Source organism: Balaenoptera musculus, chromosome 4 (assembly GCF_009873245.2).
Source record: "Balaenoptera musculus isolate JJ_BM4_2016_0621 chromosome 4, mBalMus1.pri.v3, whole genome shotgun sequence".
NCBI lineage: Eukaryota > Metazoa > Chordata > Mammalia > Artiodactyla > Balaenopteridae > Balaenoptera > Balaenoptera musculus.
The window spans coordinates 136,330,265-136,346,325 of NC_045788.1; the positions used below are offsets into that span (position 1 = coordinate 136,330,265).

The 16,061-nt window shown below is 51.1% G+C and overlaps 1 protein-coding gene across 1 annotated transcript in view; it reads left to right on the top strand.

Moving 5' to 3' along the window:
• The window catches only part of SIM2 (SIM bHLH transcription factor 2), a 45,965-nt gene that overhangs the window by 16,727 nt on the left and 13,177 nt on the right, over positions 1-16,061 (top strand). Inside the window, exons 4-7 of the mRNA XM_036849603.1 lie at positions 2,571-2,679; positions 5,905-5,990; positions 7,793-7,992; positions 12,423-12,529. Of these exons, the coding sequence (XP_036705498.1) occupies positions 2,571-2,679; positions 5,905-5,990; positions 7,793-7,992; positions 12,423-12,529 (502 nt within the window). The remainder of the gene's footprint in view (positions 1-2,570; positions 2,680-5,904; positions 5,991-7,792; positions 7,993-12,422; positions 12,530-16,061) is intronic.

Consider the following 16,061-nt stretch of genomic DNA (forward strand, 5'->3'; position numbering starts at 1 on the left):
ATCACATTGAAGGTCTGTTTTAATAAGGTTGTTGTATGAGAGCTGGGGAGTTTTATAGCAACAACCATAATTTTTTTTTTTTTTTGGTGAGGTAGTCACATTTCTTTCAACATTCAAAAGCACGAATAGATATGTCAATACAGGAAACACCACATCAACCGTAATTTTAAGTCAAGGTCAGCACTGTTTTATCATTCCAAAATTTGTCTTTAAAACATTTCCGTTATTTGAAGCCTACTTTACTTGCTAGACAGCCTTAGAGGTTTATCACTAACCCAAGTATTCAGAAAATCAAGCCTTTTAATTCATGGACCTTCACTCTTCTCACTCTCCAAAGGCATGTGATGAGAATGGGATCTTTGGAAACAGATGAAGCTACTTTGGGATTAAAACGCAAATCGAATCCCTATGAGCCCAGATGCAAGTCTTTTTGCAAACATACGAAGATGTTTCTCTAAAAAGACATCAGTTACTTTTTTCTCAAAGAGAACTTGGAGCAAACCAGAATTGTCATTTTTCTCTAAAAACCTGGGTAAGGGAGAAATGATAGGCCAACACACACAAAAATTCTATTTTTTATTTTTTCGTTTTTAAAATAAACCATTGAAATTGTGAATCAATTTAAACAATAGCTCCCTTATTTATTAGCCTCTATCACTGTCCACCGGACAACATCTCTAGGGCTGCCCTCAGGAAAAAGGAGATTGTCCCGTCCCAAATGGCTGACTTGAGTGTTGCTAATTTATTTAAACTTTTTAAGGATTAACAGGACTGACTTAAAAGAAGGATATTTCGTTTTTATTCTTTTATTTTTAATGAAATCCTGTAGTAACTTTTTACATAGACAAATATCCATTTGGGTCATTAGCAAAGTGCCAGGCTGGGGAGGTGGAGAGGGAACATTTCTGTAAGAGGATTCTCTCCGTTGCTCTGTATAATATTGGGAAAAACATTCCATGAATAATGCAGAAAATAGAACTGTGAAACCTGTTTTAGGGACAAGATTACTTAGCAGGCCAGAAACATAACTTGTTCTGAATTAAAAGGCAACTCACACATCTTAACACATTGGGAGAAGTGGCTGGGTGGAGTGGGACTGACTTCACCTCTCTGCGGCCCCCTGGTCCCGAGTAAAGAGATTATGGCCTTGACGCTGATTTGGAACGGTGGCTCCTGGGACAAACTCTCCATTAAACGGCCAGGCTGGGGCTGCCCTGCTGTGTGAGGTGGCGCCGTCAGGGCTGCCCCTTTACCGAGGACTGAGTCTCTGCTCCGATTGAGAGCAGCCAAAAAAACAGGCGACAAGACACACTTAAAAATAACGAGGGGGTGATTGGGACAAGCCTGGCTTTGCTCTCTGATCTCGCCCTGTCCCCTGGGGGCGGGGCTGAGAAAGTCCCCAGACCCACCCAAGGCTCTGGGCCACGCCAAGGCAGTTCCTCAGGCTCTCGGCATCTTCCTGAACTGGGCTGCGGGGCTCCCACTGGCTGTAGTAGGAGTACCATCACTGGCCCCCCACCCCCAGTACTCTAGGTGCGCTGACTCACCGTCCTTGTCTGCACTGTTGATCTCTGAAAGAGGATCCACCCCCCCCCCCCCACTGCTCAGAAGGCTGCACCGTTGGTGGTAGTTTCTGGAACATTCTATGCCACTGCCCATCTTCCGATGGGTGAGGGGCCCAGGTCCTGAGAATCTCTGTCATCCCCTATCATGACACTTGTGTTTGGGAGAACAATCAAAAATTCTCAAGGTTAGGACCTGAGTCTCCGGGGACCTCTGTGGAAAGATCGTAACTATGGTGCTTTCCTGGAAACGCTCGTGACCGCAAAGCAGGGTCCAGTCCAACAGGGACATGGCCTCTAGGCCTGCGTGCTGTCCTCTGTGGGGCGTGTCTGGAAGTAGGTGGTGTCCGAATGTCGGCGGAGCAGCCCCAAGGTCATGTGGCTCTCTGGAGTGGCCCGCAGCCTCCCAGAGGTCACTCAGCCACCCAGCCGCATCCAAGGGCGGGAGCCGTGGGGCTAGCACAGTCACCCTGGACCAGGAAGGCCACAGACAGGTTTCTGCCCACGTGAAAGGCCCGGCAGGGGCCAAAGGAAAGGACCTTGCTGGGGGCGAGTCTTCCTCGAGCACAGGGTGCCCCCGAGGCTCCCCTGCTCAGCCTCCGTGTGCACGAGCTGTCGCAGGGACCCTGCTCTGGACGTGGCCACTGGTCTCCTGGCCACCAGTCCCCACAGGCAGCAGGTGAAGGATAGGGCTGGCTCCGGTCTGATTTAAGCCGCGTCCCTTGTGAAGGATGCTCCCCAGGCCAGGAGGGTCCCCCGCTCCATAGTGCACCTTTTCCAGCCTTCACTCCTGCTCAGGACCCCCTGGCCTTGTTGGGAGACAGTTGGGCGCTGACTGAGAAAAGGCAAACATTTCTGCGTGAGGGTAAGGTGTGGGTTGTGCGCAGAGATCAAGGTCCTGTCTCTCCCTGGCAGGTGCGTACCTATAATACACCTGACACCTTCACCTCTCCACCTCCCCGAAGTCCTAGAGAAGATTCCTGATCCCTCCCTTCCTTTCCGCGGCAGGTGGAGCTCACGGGCAACAGCATTTACGAGTACATCCATCCTTCCGATCACGATGAGATGACTGCTGTCCTGGCAGCCCACCAGCCTCTTCACCATCACCTGCTCCAAGGTATTTCCTCCAGACGAAAAGAAACCAGAATGAACGCTGCACGATGCTCTTTGCTGTGACCCTAGGGCTTAGTTTCCCATGATGCCCAGCCAGGCCTCTCCAGCAAACACGCGGAGTCCACCAAGTGGGGATTTGTTTTTATCCTTCTGTCCTTTAAAGCAACTACTGATCCCCTTTCACGTGCCAGGGACTGTGAGAGGGGCACGGTAGGAGACAGAGAAGAGTGGTCCAAGGCTTCCACCCCAAGGTGCTCTTGGTTTAGAATGTCAGCGACACAGGTCTAGACCTGGGCTTCTTAACCAGAGTGTCCGAGGATAAAACTCAGGGGGGCCATGAAATTGCATGGGGAAAATTACATCTTTATTCCCTCTAGGTGAAATCTAGCATTTCCTTTGCTCGTGGATTGTAGACAGTAAGCCATCTTACTATCACAAGTACCTGTGGCTTTGCCTACAACAAAATTCACAGATATTTTCATTTCACCTTATGGTTGTTTCAGGTATTTAAACATATCGGTTATGCTCACCACTACTTTGAAATTTCAGGAGCTGTGAGTCTGCTACAGGATCTTGTTATTTAATGTGTTAATAAAGTAGCACATTTATAACCACAGCACCACTTGTTTGAATATTTCGATGCTTTTCAATACAGCTGATCCCCTTTGTAATCTCATATATTTTATGCTCTCAGAAACGTTATTCTGAGTGGGGATCTGCAGGTTTTGTGCCACAGCACGAGTCAGTTAAGAAGCCTTGGTCTAGACGGATGAGGCAGGTCCGTCTTGCTGACCTGTCTCCATTTGGCGACAAGAGTTTTCTCTTGACAGTCCCAACATCTAGCACGTATTAACCTGGTCCCCGCTGTTTTAAGCACCCTGTTAGAACAGTTGTGGCGTGGCTGTTCAGTGAGGGTGTGGAACATGTCTTCACACAAATGACTCCTTAACTTACAATTGCCATGTGTGCTAGGAAGACACAGAACAACTTATTCCAGGGGCCCTGCCCTTGTAACTCCCTCTGATGGCTCAGTGAGACCAACCAGTATGCTGACCAATGGGTCTCTTGTCTGCTTTGGACTATGGTATCCCAACTCGGCCAAAATCCCCTAGTGAGACAAAATGCCAAAGAAGAAGTGTCAAAAGTGATGAGAATGGGGTAGCCAGCCACAGAAAAAAAAAGGGGTTCCATTCTTATTGCTTCCTCCTGGGATGGGCCATTCTGAGGCTAGGAGGAGAGAACCCAGAATAGCACACTCGGTTGTAAAACCCCTTGCAGATCCAGCTCTGTGGCCCCCATGTTCTAGCCCCAGAAATAGTCACCATGTGTCTACCAAGGAGGGAGGCTGGCATCTTGGTTTCTGAAATGAGATGGGGGCTTAGTTGTAGCTATGGCCTGTGGTGCTTAAGTCCTTGGAAATGGTCCGGCTGCATAAATGAACAGGAATACGACTCTGAAGAAATAATTTCCAACAAAATAAGGGCTAGGAGAGCACATTGCTCCCAAATCTAATGCTTTCACTGTGGGGTTGTTTAAAGTCGGACAGAGACAGCTGGAAAATTAGAGAGTTCCTCAGAACATTGTGTTGTGTGTGTGTGTGTGTGTTTTTAATTGAAGTATAGTTGATTCACAATGTTCTGTTAGTTTCAGGTGTACACCAGAGTGATTCAGTTTTATGTATATTCTTTGTCAGATTCTTTTCCACTATAGGCTTTTACAAGATACTGAATGTGTTGTTATTGTTTTAAAAAGTTACAGTGTGTTAATTGCACAGGAGTGGGCTTTCTGCCATTAGCTCCGGTTTCATTGTACCCTTCCATGTCATAGCCTTTAAAAAAGTGTTTAGAAAATGACAGCAAATGGGAGTATCATGAGACCTGTCCAATTTCCTGTGGGGTTCACGTCTAAGGTGGGCCAACAGTCGAGGAGGAGAAGGTCTGGGAGACGTGGGGTCTCCCACTGACTCATTTCCACAGCCAACCGAGTGTTCAGGCTCTGAGGTTCACAAGCACCTGGTTTTCACCTCATCTGCAGGGTTGGTTTTCTGTGTCTGAACTGGCCTCCTTGTTTTATGGTAATTGTGTGAGAAGTGGGCTCTCCCCAGAACTGGGTAGTTAATTACTGGGTGATGGTTTTTACACCTGAGCGTGCTCTTCTGGAAATGGGGTAGACAGGCCGCCATGTTAGAGGGAAGCCTTCTGCCTCCAGACCCCAGCTGTGCAGAGAAACTGTGGGTAGATATGGCAGCCCCTCCAACTAGGGGAGGGGGGCCTCTGAGGTGATGCCCTCAGCTCCACTGGGCAGTGCCCTCAGGGAGGGGCGGAAGGCCTTGCTTCCATTCCTAGTGGTAACCTTTCTTTAAAAATTAATTTATTAACCACCACCAAAGAGCTGTTTATTTAGAGTGGAATGACCTCGCTCTCACCCTGGGGCGAGGACAGTCTGCCATCCGTGCCCAGAGAGCTGGTGTCCGCTCACTAAAGCAGAGGGTGTTTCCTTGGGGGACGTATGCGTTTGCAGTAGTGAGGTCGGAGATTCGTGTGTGAGGCCTGCGACGGGAATGAAGGAAAGGCTTTGGGTCAGAGAAAGGGGCCGGGGGTGGGGGGTGGGCGTCCATCCAGGGCTGTAACTGAGGGTGAAAGCTTTGATCTGGCCCAGTGGGTCTGCTGGGTCCTGTGCCCCATCCCACGATGCAGGGCAGTCTCGGTGCCCATGGCCGTGGGCGCACTGGCCACAGGGGCCCTGGGGCCGGCTCCCTCTGCCAGGGAGAGGCCTGCACTTCTGACTCTCAGTCAGTCAGAGGGGGGACGTCAGTCAGATGCTTCTGGGCTTCCCGGCAGGCTTGGCACGCGCCCAGGGCTGGCCAAGGCGGTGCTCCTGGCACCGGGCCTCTCTGTGGCCACCATCAGGGCACCACGGCAGGTTGAGCTGGGCTGGGTCGCTGCTCATAGATCCTCACCTGGGCCCCAGGTTGGCGTCTAGCAAGGTCTTGCTGTGGCCATGTTTCAGGCTACCCCTTTCTGGAGCACGTGGAAGCTCGCCGGACCGGGCCAGCCGCCCCGCCCCACCTGGGTCCTGGCCACCGCCTCTCTGAGTGGGGTTCTGGGTGGACTGGGCCAAGGCCTCTGGCTGCCTGATCTGGTCCAGAGGGTTTATTGGGAGTGTTGGGATAAAGTCAGGGGAAGCATCATGGGACAGTTTGCCAATCTAACCTCACGCCTGCTTTCAGAGTATGAGATCGAGAGGTCGTTCTTTCTTCGAATGAAGTGTGTCTTGGCGAAAAGAAACGCCGGCCTGACCTGCAGCGGATACAAGGTACCGGGAGCCAAGGGCTTGCGGGCGGGAAGGGGGCAGCGGTGGGTCTTCGCTGTGCTTTGTGCTTTGCTTCACGTTCAGGAACGTCTGCAACAGGAAGGCACCACTGCCTAACGTAGAACTTTCTAGGGACGCTGCTCACGGCAAGTGTGAGAGCTGGAACCTTACAGGGATATTCCAGGCAGGCTGGATTTCGTTGTCTGAGGCCAGGAATAAATGGGGCTAAGGGTAGAATTTGACCTTGGCACCTTCAGGTTCTACATTGCACACAGGGCAGTTCCACTGGAGCAGCCGCGCCTAGACTTTCTCCTGCCTCGGGAGAGGGGGTCATCAGCCCACCACTCTGGAGCTAGAGGCGGATGGGAGCCTTTTTGCGGGCGAATTTGTATAAAAGGCAGGGGTCGGGTGAAGAGAGAGGGGACAGTCCTGTGCCTTTGTCCTTTGTCCTGTCTTTCTGGAATGCCCCTCCCCCCTCCTCCCCATCCCAGGGTCCGCCTCCCCTCAGCCTCTCCTCAGAGGCTCCTTCTAGCCTCAATGCCAGCTCTTCCCTTTGACCATTACCTCACTCTGTTTCGTAGTTTGGGAGATACTTATGTGCTGTCCCAGACCCTAAACCTCAGAGGTGGAAGCCTCCGGCACCACCCTGCACCCTGTAGATATTCTTCTGGAGACTTGGGTCCTGAGATGTTTCTGACACTTACTAACCATCCAACTGTCTGATCTTAAGTAAAACCCATCACCTACCTTGTCCTCAGTTTCCTCATCAGTAAAATGGGAGAATAGACTCCAAGGATTTTAAGATTTGTTCCAGCCCTAAAGACTGTGAGTGTTTTCAGGAATCCTGGAGGAAAGTTTCTGAAAAGAGGATTTAAGATTTTAGCTGTTCATCACTGCTGTTATGATGGTCATGATCCTTTCAAAGATCTTACTGACCGTAACTTGTGTAAATGCTTCAGTATTGAAGCTTAGGGCTGTACAAATGTTTCCGTTTGATATTTGGAACACTATACATTTTCTCCTATATGGTTCTTGGCTATAACAATTAGAAGTGTTTCTATATAGCCACGCTGGATTTGTGTTTATTACAAGTGGATAAAATCTTGAATTATAAATAAAGTAAATACAATAAAATAAGCATACGTTCAAAATGAGGACTTTTTTTAAGGGAATTCCCTGGTGGTCCAGTGGTTAGGACTCCACACTCCCACTGCAGGGGGCACGGGTTCGATCCCTGGTCGGAGAACTAAGATCCCGCATGCCTCACAGCCGGAAAAAAAAAAAAAATGAGGACTTTTTTGATTGCCCTGAAAGAACTCTTCATTTACTGGAGTGATACAGCTTGTCAAATTATTTAAATGTCAAGTTAGCAATTGCAAAATTCAATCTCATTGGGAGATGATGAGCTTTATAGTTACTGAAGTGAACATTATGGAACAATGGTTAGCTCCCCAAAATGCCTTTGTTGTGCCCTCTAATTGCAATGGCCATGAGTTAATTATGCATAAATCCATTCTATATTAGAGAGTCTTCACTTGTGGAGTTACTTGAGCATAGTCAATTGCATAAGATAACTCTTATATTTTATGACGATATTGTTTCCTAAGAAAGAAGCATAGTTCATTTCTTCCGAGCAGTGAATCAGATAGATGTCTGTCAGCATGTTGGCTGCACGGCTCAGTAGAGGCTGGGCTGGGGGAATATTCCAACCTGTTCCAGAAAAGAAGCAGGCCCAGAGCCAGGAGCAGTGGGTACCAGTCTGACCTCCGGGTCGCCGCCAGCTGACCCTGCCTGTGCTTCCCCAGGTCATACACTGCAGCGGCTACTTGAAGATCAGGCAGTATATGCTGGACATGTCCCTGTACGACTCATGCTACCAGATCGTGGGGCTGGTGGCCGTGGGCCAGTCACTGCCGCCCAGCGCCATCACGGAGATCAAGCTGCACAGCAACATGTTCATGTTCAGGGCCAGCCTCGACCTGAAGCTGATATTCCTGGATTCCAGGTGAGTTTGGCACCTGCTGCTGCACAGTTCCGGAAGATTCTGATGGTGGAAACTGGCCCCTGAAAGCTACACTATTAAACCAAAATGTAGCAAGCAATAAGCTGTACTAAGAATATGAATTAGAAAGAGATTTAGTGAAAGAATTAGTATCGACCTCAATAGTCCAGGAGTGGCCGGCCTCTCCAGCTTATAGGTACTTGTTTTATTTGTTTATATTTTCATCATCTCACTGGAGTTTGAACTGGAAATATGTGTTGTGGGCAAAAGTTAGCCTTTTGAAGACCCATGAAGTCAGGATTCTGCCTTGTGTCTCCGTCAAGTTGGTAGGACTTTAAAACAAACAGAAAGTCTCCACTCTGAGCGGTGTGTGTTACTGGGAGCGCGTCCAGCTCCAGCTGGCGGGAAGCCGAGCTCTGCCGGTCCCTGCAGGGCTGAGGCAGTGAGCAGAGAGGTGGCCTTCGCTGGGGGGAAGGCTGGACCCACAGCTCGGCAGGTGCCCGTGGGCGTCTGGGCTGGGAGGGCACCTCGGCTGATGGGGAGGGCGAGGCTGCAGCGTCCCCAGAACTGCCTCCCACTTGGCGAGACCCAGCAATTTGAGAATCTCCTCTCAGAGAGAGGAGGGAGGGTGGACGAGGCAGAGGCACTGACCTGTTGTTTCACTGGGCCTGGGGAGGCGTCTGTGCGTCCCCCGAGGCAGGCTGCAGGCCTGCGGGGCCTCCCGGGGCTTCCATTTTCTTTGCCCATTTGGCTACTCACAAGGATGTTAGGAAAGATGAAGCTACATAGTAGATGGGAAGCATCTGTGAAAGTGAAAAGCCTGATATACCTGCAAGGTGAGTCGTTTTGCCTCTTGGCCTTTTAGATTCCTCAGCTGTACAGACAGAAACGAGTGTTCAGAGACACAACTCCTGACTTTTGGTGTGTGTAGCTGAGCTTTCTGGGAGAAAAGTTTTACACACACACACACACACATATTTTCCTGTATGTCCTGAAGCTAGGATTTATTGATTTTTTTTCACTTTTTAAAAATTGTGGTAAAATATACATAACGTAAAATTGATCATTTTACCCATTTATGGAATAAAAATAAACTTACCTGGTTAAGGATAAGAGGTGAAGACACTATTTAGCTTAGTTCATCGTGAATGCATCTCAGAACCGTTCAGAGGCAGAGAAATGACAAGGGTTGGCCTTACAGGGTCATCGTCATGCTCCCTGAAACTCCAGGCAAAGAGGAAGTATAACCCCTTGGAGGAAGGATGCCCGCACCTCTTGGGAGGGCCAGACGCTGACGAGGGCTGTTTGCTTGCAGTAAAGACAGAGGCACCTGCAGGGAGGAGCCGGGAGGCCGGGGAGCTGCTCGGAAGCCGGCGTGGGGTAGACCTCACAGCACGCAGGGACAGAGAGAGAAGCTCTCTCCAGACTTAGGAGCCACTTCTAAAAGTGGACTGCAAGAAAAATCTGACTGTCCATGTTCATTATTTTAGAAATTTAGGAAGATATGGCGGGTTTCTCCCTTGTTTTGTCTCCTAGTTTTTCTTTGACCGTCCTGGGAAAAGCCTCTGAGGCTTGGTGAATCCTCTAGAAGAGGACAGAGGGGCGTCTCCCCAGAGGAGAGATTTCAGGTCTTCTCGAGTTGTTTAATCCACACAGCTTTGAAACGTGAGGGACAAATCGGGGAGCTTTACAGAAGAGGTTATGTGAGTTTAGCTCAGAGGCCAGCTTGCTCCTGAAGGGAGCCTCTGCTTCTGGGTGTAAGGGCCGTACCCCCGAGGTGAGTAGTAAAGCAAGGTGGCCATCTCGAGGAGGACTTCCTGGCTCTACAGAAGCCCGTGAAGTTCTTCCTACTAAGTACCAGGAAGCTTTTAGCAAAGCCTTGAGGTCTTTTCTGAAGCCCAGTAGTGTAGGAGATCCTGAAGAATTCTTCACACTCTGGTCTTCAGTCGGTTGCAGCTCGATGGTCTTTGAAAGGCCACTGGGCTGGGGGACAGAGGAGCTGGCCCAGTGCCGGAGGGTCAGTAGAATGGGCTGGCAGGGTGATGTCAACTCCTACGTCCAAACCCCAGAGGCCACGGCAAGGGGTTGGCCTGAAGCCCAGCAGCCCCAAAGTCACAGGGGCCAGGGTGGGAGTCCTGGCAGGAGGGCCCAGCTGGTCCCCCCGCCCCCCGCCAGCATAATCCCAGACAAAACTGAACTCGGCGTAACCTGAAATCTGGTTCATAGGGGTTTTGTGGTATTTCACTTTGAAACTGTAGCTGGTGCTTTTGCTAAGGATGGGTGAACCCGGCGATGTTTGGGGTTTGGCAAATCCCTCTGACAGGTCTTCAGACACTAGAGGGTTGGAAAAAACCAAGAGGGCAGCCTGCCAAACCCTTCCCTTCCCCTTTAATTTTTAAAGCCAGTGTGTACTTTGATGAGAAACTTAATACATGTGTTTCTGATTCATTTACACATTCGGGGCCGTTGTTCTGAAACTTTACATCCAAAGGGTCTGGGAAGCCTCTTTCATCCCCACACCGTAGAGATGCCTGGTTTTCTTTTGGGGGGAAGCCAGACGTCTCAATTTTCCTGCCACACGGAGTTAGACTCCAGTGGGGCCTGAAGTTCTAGGTGGCCCTTGGACAGGTCCCCCGAGCCCTGAGAGGCTCTGGCCTGTGCAAACTCCCTTTCTACCCACCTCCAGCCCCAGCTCCTTCCTGCCCTGGAGGAACACCATGGAAATGTGTACACCAAATAGTGAGTGATTCCATGGAAATATGAGGCTTACAGAGATTTACGACCCAAAGCCTGTGCAGAGCTCCACAGAAAGGGGAGTGGGTTAGGGAATGAAAGTGAGGTCAAGTTTCCCCATTTAATTTACAGCTAACATTTCAGATCTGGGCCAGCAGGGCCCCTAGGCCCTGTCACCCTCAGTCCCCACTGACTTCTCACCATGGCCTCACCTCCTTTGGAATCCCCTCTTGTCTCCACTTTCATCTGTTCTTGCATATCTGTCACCAAGATGCACCTCCTCCGAGGGCATGGTTCCCAGCACCGTTATCCATGGCCTGGGGATCGATACCACGGCCACGTGCAATTTTCACCTACGGGTGGAGTGATCCAAATGCTAGCGATGAGGCCGTCTCGGATGCTGAGAGCCACTCTTCTTCAAAGAACTGAAGTGGGAAATGGATATGCCTGGGGCTTGATAGAATAAAAACTGGGCAATGGCAAATAAGCACAGGGAGAATGCTTCCATGTCCACAGCGAGCTTAAGCCTTACCTTCAGTCGCAACAGTTTGGGGTGTTACTATACTATGTTCTGGGGGAAAACAGTCCTCCGCCGATAGGAGTCTTAAACGTCTCCAGTTACTCCCTAAATCCCACCTGCAGGAATCACGCAATCACAGCATCATCCTGAGACCAACTGTGCCAGGTAACAGTGTCCAGTGTGGAACGGAGGGTTACAGGTTCGCACACACAATAGGCAGGATGTGGAGCCAACCCAAGTGTCCATCATCAGGTGAAAGGATGAAAAAAATGCGGTTATCTACATAAAACAGAATATTATGCAGCCATAAAAAAGGAATGACATTCTGATAGATGCTACAACATGGATGAACCTTGAAAACACGTTAAGTGAAAGAAGCCAGTCACAAAAGGTCAAATATTGTATCCTTCCACTCAGAGGAAATATCTAGAGTAGACAAATTACTAGAGATAGAATGTAGAAGAGGGGTTGCCAGGGACTTGGGGAGGGGGAAGTGGGGAGTTATTGTTTAATGGGTACAGAGTTTCTGTTCGGGGTGATGAAAATGTTCTGGAAATGAAAGTGGTGATGGTCATACAACATTGTGAGCTGTACACTTTAAAATGGTTAAAATGGTAAATTTTATGTCGTGCATATTTTACCAGAATAATTTTTAAAACTTTCACACAGGACTTTCCCCCAAAAAAAACCCCAGCGAGTGGGCTCTGTCTCACCTTGGTAGCTCCCCCCAATATCCGTATCAAGTCCACTCTTAAGCGTCCTCTGATAGGCTTCACCTTGAAAAGGGATTGACCGTTTTGAGCCATCCCAAACCTTCACCTTGAAAAGGGATTGACCGTTTTGAGCCATCCCAGACCTTCACCTTGAAAAGGGACTGACCGTTTTGAGCCATCCCAGACCTTCACCTTGAAAAGGGACTGACCGTTTTGAGCCATCCCAAACCTTCCAGCCAGTGGCTTCAGAAGGACATTCCTGCTCATGAAGAGTGCTGCGTCCTGCACTGGGCTGGAGCTCATAGACTTGTTTGTAAAAAAAGATCATTCTCAGTTTCCAAAATCAACACTCTCTCCACCCACCCCCAAGCCTTTTAGCACTTGATTAGTTGGAAAAACCAATGTTAGTTTAAATGAAAGGCAATCTGCAGGGCATTGTAATTCACGGAGCCACCGTCCTCCCCCAGGGTGACTGAGCTGACTGGGTACGAGCCACAGGACCTGATCGAGAAGACCCTGTACCATCACGTGCACGGCTGTGACGTCTTCCACCTGCGATACGCGCACCACCTCTGTGAGTACTGCGCTCACCCTGGCCAGCAGCCCTGGCAGCCGGGGAGGGAGTGCCGAGGATAGAGTGGGGGCAGCGTCCCTTGTTTGATGCAATAACTACCCATCGTGTACCCACGAATCTTAAACATCAAGCCTGTCTCCAGGTAGCCCTTGCTTTCAGCACAGGCACTCATTGTCACTTCTCAAATATCCAGTGAAACCCTGGCAGGTGTGGGATGATGTGGAAGTTGCTGGATTCTATTCAATAGATTATGGATTTGGAACCTAAATTTCTCTGACGTCTGGATAGCAGTTGTGGATAACGACAACAGCAGTAGAAGAACTGATACTTACAGGGCCCTTACTAATGTCCGGCGCTAGTTTAAGTGATTAAATACATTACCAACCAAGTGAGGGAGGTTCCCATGTTCATGATCCTCCCTTTGCTGTTGAGGATGCTGAGGTTCAGAGAGGTTAAGCCACTTGCCTGTGGTCACACAGCAAGGAGGTGGCATAGCTGGGAGCTGAATCCAGTGAATTCGGCCTCCATCCGCTGTCCATCATCGGTTGGGAAGCTCAGGGAGACCACAGGTTTCTAGGATGGGAGAAGTCCACGTAGAAAGAGAAAACCAACAGTATTCCATTTGTCAACAGAGGAAGTGTGGGGAACATCTGGATGCGAGGGTGGAGGCGCTCGTCACTGAAATGGTTAAAGAAGTAACACTTTTCTTGTAGAACCAAATCGAGGCAGCAAATAACTGGGATGGAGTAGAATACCTCATCTTCCCGCCGTCCAGCCCCACCATGCTAATGGCCGGTCCAGGGGTGCTTGTTGACGGGGTACGGAGGGCTGGGGGAGCCAGATCTTCCGCAATGCGGCCCAGGTGGCACGTCCTCCTTCTTGCTGTGTGTTGACTAAGAGGAATCAGAGGACAAGATGCTGGTGTCGGTTGCAGCTGGACGACGGGTCCCAGGGCTGCTCGATCCTCGGCCACGCCATCTGCCTGGCCATTTGGTGACAACTGGGACTCCATTAGCCCGGCAGTTACGAGGGTATCGCTCTTCTCTCCTCCCGAGTCACTAAGGGCAGAAACCTGTGACACCAGGAGGCTGGCGGGGCAGACGCCGTCAGCTTCTTCCTGCTCCATGTAATTCACAACAGCATGAAAAAGCCCCCGTGCATGGAAGTACGTGGAGTTGTGAGCAGCTTTTTATGTCTTTTTTTAAAAAAATGGCCAAATCATGATCTCATATAAACGTCCCTGACTTTCTCGAAGCCCAGCTTGGTAGGAAGCAGCTGCCTAGTGTTCAGAAGGGCTCTGTAGGTCAGGTCGCTGATGTGGGAGCTAGAAATCTTCCTTGTGTCAACGGGGTAGGAAGTGTCAATTATAGAATTAGATCTTCGGGAGACCTGAAAGGCAGGGCGGGCGGTAGAGGGGAGCAGCTGGGAACGTGTGCTCTGGAGTAAGGCGAGCGATTGGGGGGTGGAAGAGGCATCTGCTGGAGGCTGTGTACCACAGAACAGTCTAGAGGGAAGGACAGGCCGGGGGGCAGGTAGGGGAGCAAATGGGAGGGTTCACAGCTCCACACCTCCCTGCCACTGTCAGGGTGTCCGAGGAACAGCCCCAGCCCTGGGCGTCCCAGCCCCATCCCCTGAGGCAGGAGCACGCAGAGCCTCTCTCTCCAGCACAGGAGTTGAAAGCAAACCCTTGAATTACACGAAGGGAGACTTATTTTTCAAAGCAGGGCTGCAGTCTGGGAAAGTAGGCCTGTAAGCGCAGAGAAAGGAAGCTCAGGGAACTAAAGTCTTTGTTTTAAATACCATTTTTCATCTCTCGCATTGCGTGGCTAACAGAGCACAGGGTTTTTCAGGGAGAACAAATTCAATTTGTGTTTTGGAAATGTAATGAAGGCCATGGTGGTGGCCAGTGGGAGGCTCCCGTGTCCCCGACACGGACCAGATGCGGCTGGGAGGTGGAGAGGCCTGTCTGTGGGTGGGACAGGCCATTGGGTGCTCAGGCCTTCAGTGGTCTTGACCACACGATGGGTCTTCAACTTGTCCACCAGGAGCCCCCGTCTTCCTGAGCTCATCTGACTTCCTAAACCTACCGGGGGTGTTTATTCGAGAGGTCTCCTGCGATTTACGTGATGAATTCACCTCACTTCATTTGGAATTGGGATTTCCAGACTTTGCAATTATCGAAAGGTCCCTGAGAGGGAAGGTGCACACGGGCTTCCAAGGGACACGCAGAAAAGGCGGAGGGTTTACACACCAGAGGGAGCACGGCTTTGCCAAATGAGCTAGAATTGGTAAATCAAAGAAAACAGAAAATAGCAGTCTTGACAGTGATTGCTACTGTGCTGTGACTCTGACCTTCACTGTGGCCGAGAAACCACCGCGGGGGCCAGAGGTGCAGAGCACAGGGCAGTGAGGCCAGGGGACGGCGGGTGTGGCCTTGGATCCCACCCGTCTCCCCTCCACCAGCTTCCCTGCCCCACCCCCCCCAGTGTCAACGAAAGCCGAGTGACAGCCGGGAACAGCTGAGGCCTCTACCCACGCATCAGGTGGGAGTGGGTCTCCCGGAGCTCAGCCTCAGCTCCAGCCTTGGAACCGTCTCCAGACGTCCCTCAGGGCAGTCGACACACTTCCCAGAACGTTACTTTCCCTCCAGAGCTGGACGAGGAAAGGGAAGACAGTTTGCAACCAGGGCAGGTGTTTGGAGGCGGGTCTTCAGGGCGTGCTGTTCGGGAGATTTTGAAATCCCTCTGTCCGGTGGTCCCTGCGGCCTCACTCTCCTTCCCGGGCTTCCCGTTCCCGTCTCTCCGCCCCCAGGACTGCTTGGCATCTGTTTAATTTCCTTAAAAAACAGGAGCTGAGTCTGAGGTTCAAGGGCAGAAGTTTATTTGGACAGTGGCTGAAGCAGGGGCAGCGAATGGGAAGTGAGGTGCGGAAGGGAGGGAGCCATGGAAGGGGCGTGTCCGGCGACTGCTGCCACAGGCCACCGGCCCTCAATCCCCCGGGGACCCTAGGAGGCCAGGCAGGACCCCTGCCTCAGCTGTGGCACTGAGGAGAGAGGGAGTGGGGGTATTTATACACTCCAGGCATTGGCTGAGGCTGCTCTTGGGGTGTTGTATCCCTCATCTGTCAGGGGATCAGCCAAAGAACAGCCTCAGGGGGAAGTGGGGACTCAGGGTAGAGATGGGGACTCAGGGTAGAGAGGGGGACTCAGGGTAGAGATGGGGACTCAGGGTAGAGATGGGGGTCTCAGGGTAGAGATGGGGCCTCGGGGTAGAGATGGGGCCTCGGGGTGGAGATGGGGACTCAGGGTGGAGATGGGGACTCAGGGTGGAGCTGGGGACTCAGGGTAGAGATGGGGACTCAGGGTGGAGATGGAGCCTCAGGGTGGAGATGGGACCTCAGGGTGGAGATGGGGCCTCAGGGTGGAGATGGGACCTCAGGATAGAGAGGGGGACTCAGGGTGGAGATGGAGCCTCAGGGTGGAGATGGGGACTCAGGGTGGAGATGGGGCCTCGGGGTGGAGATGGGGACTCAG